At 63.4% G+C, this 866-nt stretch overlaps 1 protein-coding gene across 1 annotated transcript in view; it reads left to right on the top strand.

The window, feature by feature from the left end:
* Positions 1-695, top strand: part of KCNC3 (potassium channel, voltage gated Shaw related subfamily C, member 3) — a 10,702-nt gene extending 10,007 nt beyond the window's left edge. Inside the window, exon 5 of the mRNA XM_014550448.1 lies at positions 303-695. Within this exon, the coding sequence (XP_014405934.1) occupies positions 303-439 (137 nt within the window). The 3' untranslated portion in view covers positions 440-695. The remainder of the gene's footprint in view (positions 1-302) is intronic.
* The last annotated feature ends 171 nt before the right edge of the window (positions 696-866 follow it).

Genomic DNA, 866 nt, shown 5'->3' with positions numbered 1-866 from the left:
GCGACTGACTGTGCGATTTGTTCACTTCTCTCTCTCTCTCCGTCTCCTTGGCCCGCCTCTGTCCGTCTCTGCCTCGCCCCGTCTCCTGTGTCCTGGTGCCTGCCGGCCGCTGTCTCTCCCATGTCCCTCCTCTCGCCTTCTCTGTCTCTTGCTTTCCCTGCCTCTGTCTCTCTCTCCATCTGGTATCCTGTCTGATTCTCTCCTGCCTCCCTCCCTCTGTCTTGGGGTCTCTCTGTCTGTGGGACCCTCCCCCTGCACCCTCACTCCCTGCTTCCTCCCCGTGTTTCCGCCCCTCCCCCCAGGTTACGAGAAATCCCGCAGCCTGAGCAGCATCGCGGGCCTGAGCGGGGTGTCCCTGCGCCTCGCACCCCTAGCCACTCCCCCCGGCTCTCCCAGGGCCGCCCGCCGCGCTCCCCCAACCTTGCCCTCCATCCTCTAGCGCTCCCCTCCCCCCTGTGGGGGGACTCGGGGGTGACAGGGAAGAAGGTCACAGGAGCTGGGGGTGGGGGAAAGGGTTTTTTTAAAAATTCAAAAGTCATTAATAATATGCAACGGAGACGACCACGCCAGCAGACACCCCCGGGCCCCTCACCCCCACCTGGGCCCCAGGATGGAGGGGGAGGGGCCAAAGCCCACGCCCTCCAACTCTCCCCCCACCCAAATAAAGCCTTCTCAGGTCTCCATGAGCCATAGGACACCCTCTCCCATCCACTCGTGTAAATACGTCCAAATTATGCCAATCACATGGGGGGCACCTCCCCCTACTGTGCATGCTCCAGCCTGGACCCCTCCCCCAGCTCCACCTCAGCAATAAGCGCCAGGGGCTGCATGCCGCGCGGTTGAGGGCGGGGGCATTCTGGGAGGGG

The sequence above is a fragment of the Myotis brandtii genome, unplaced genomic scaffold (genome assembly GCF_000412655.1).
Source record: "Myotis brandtii unplaced genomic scaffold, ASM41265v1 scaffold601, whole genome shotgun sequence".
Lineage (NCBI taxonomy): Eukaryota > Metazoa > Chordata > Mammalia > Chiroptera > Vespertilionidae > Myotis > Myotis brandtii.
This window is presented reverse-complemented; position numbering and strand designations above follow the sequence as displayed.